The sequence below is a fragment of the Fukomys damarensis genome, unplaced genomic scaffold (assembly GCF_012274545.1).
Source record: "Fukomys damarensis isolate Sample0158 unplaced genomic scaffold, DMR_v1.0_HiC HiC_scaffold_10, whole genome shotgun sequence".
Classification (NCBI taxonomy): domain Eukaryota; kingdom Metazoa; phylum Chordata; class Mammalia; order Rodentia; family Bathyergidae; genus Fukomys; species Fukomys damarensis.
This window is the reverse complement of record NW_022900922.1, coordinates 36,372,311-36,374,230: the sequence shown is the minus strand read 5'-3', so window position 1 is coordinate 36,374,230 and position 1,920 is coordinate 36,372,311. Positions and strand designations below refer to the sequence as shown.

Sequence of the window (1,920 nt, the reverse complement as noted above, 5' to 3'; positions counted from 1 at the left end):
GGGTCCTTACGCTTGCAAGGCAAGCCACTGAACCACTAAGCTAAATCCCCGGCCCTATAAATGTTTTGTTTTTAACAAGTGCGTCCTTGTGAACGTTTTTGTGGCCTTTGTGTCTTGTTTGTCTACATAGTTTCTCATTTCTTCTGCTAGATGTGAAGTTTTTGTCCACAAGAAGGCAGCTCTTGGCACACAGTAACCCCTCCATAACTGTTTCTTGACTACGTGGACAGGGTCAGAGGTGTCAGTCTGTTTCGCTGAATGGGACTGAGTTGGTCCCCAGTCTCCGAGCAGGGATGGTCTCTGGTTGCAGCAGGGCCAGGCAGGGCAGAGCAGTGGTGCGTGGTAGGACTTACACCTTTCTCTGTCTCTCTGACAGGCCTGGCAGACCCGTCTGCATTGACACAAGCAGTTGCTGCCTACCAAGGCTGCCATTTTATAGGCATGCCAGAATGTGAGGTGAGTAGTAACCCGGGTCTTCATCTCGTGTTCTGTCCTGTGTGGGTGTGAGAGTGCTTCCTCTCTGTTGTATTGGGCCTGCTGGCTTTTGAACAACCACCGTGTGGCACCTGAGACTCCTCTAGAGGTAAGACCTCGATACCTACAAGGTCACGTTTTCCGCCTGGCTCAGAGGGAGTCCCCCAGGATTCCCAGGAAGGAGCCCAGCAGAAAGCTTCTGCAGGTTCACCCCAAAAGCAGCTTCCTACTCATCTACTTTATTTATTGAGAGGCTTAAGAACATTTTCATTTAGTAAAATGATCTTCGGTGTAAAAAAAGTGAGAACCACTAGTGGGGGCTCACCTCTCACTTGTGACTTCACTCTGGTTATCTGGCCTGGGCAAAAAAGGCAGATAAGTTCCGGTGGGAATCTAAAACTAACTAGAAGTGTCAACACGGAGTGCCAAATAGAAACTCTGGTGCCCTCCAGCCTGTAACACGTGTCCTTCCATGGCCCAGGTGCTGCTGGCCCAGTGTGTGGTCTACTTCGCCAGAGCCCCAAAGTCCATTGAGGTGTACAGCGCCTACAATAACGTCAAAGCCTGCCTGCGGAACCACCAGGGCCCCCTGCCGCCGGTGCCCCTGCACCTGCGGAATGCGCCCACCCGGCTGATGAAGGACCTGGGCTATGGCAAGGGATACAAGTACAATCCCATGTACAGCGAGCCCGTGGAGCAGGAGTACCTGCCCGAGGAGCTGAGGGGTGTCGACTTCTTCAAGCAAAGGCGGTGCTGACTCGGCGGTGCCCGCAGAAGGGTGCTGCTTCCCAGGGGGGCTGGAGGGGAGAGCAGCAGGGTGACAGCGGCTGCCTGCTGCAGGTTAGGACAGACCAGAGCTCTGTGCCAGAAGGCCACGTGTCTGGGGGTGGAGGCGGTTCCTTCAGCTAAACGTGTCACATTGAAATTGTGTTCATTTGCACCTCGTGCAATGGTTATGCTTATGAATATCTGGCAGCTTTGTGCAATGATTAATGTTATAAGGAATTATCTATTTTGTCATAGTATTTAAGTCATAATGTCATTTCAGAATTCAGTTATGTAGGTTTTTTTTCTTTAAAAAATGTATATTCTGGGTAGTTTCAATTGGTAAAAAAAATGTAATTGTGATTTAATACTGCATAGTGTTTTGGGTATTTTTTTTATATGCAAAGGTCTTATGAGCCAATAAAACTATTTCAAAGTACTCATTAATTCTTTTAATATTTTTCCTGTGTGAGATGGGGACCAGCATCTGTCACCACCATACTTCCGTAGCTAGAAACTGAAGGAGCAAGCCTCATAGGTGAGAAAATGGAGGATCATAGGGAGGCAGCATTACATTTTTTTGAAAACTAACAGCATTTTTAAGGGTTGCATATTTGCAGTTGTAAGTAGCCAGTAGGAAGCCAGGCAAGGGTGCATGCCTCTTAATTGTGCTACTTGGGA

General features: G+C 48.5%; 1 protein-coding gene across 1 annotated transcript in view; it reads left to right on the top strand.

Moving 5' to 3' along the window:
- Wrnip1 (WRN helicase interacting protein 1) overlaps positions 1-1,572 on the top strand; it is a 20,756-nt gene extending 19,184 nt beyond the window's left edge. Inside the window, exons 8-9 of the mRNA XM_033761791.1 lie at positions 377-456; positions 956-1,572. Of these exons, the coding sequence (XP_033617682.1) occupies positions 377-456; positions 956-1,231 (356 nt within the window). The 3' untranslated portion in view covers positions 1,232-1,572. The remainder of the gene's footprint in view (positions 1-376; positions 457-955) is intronic.
- The last annotated feature ends 348 nt before the right edge of the window (positions 1,573-1,920 follow it).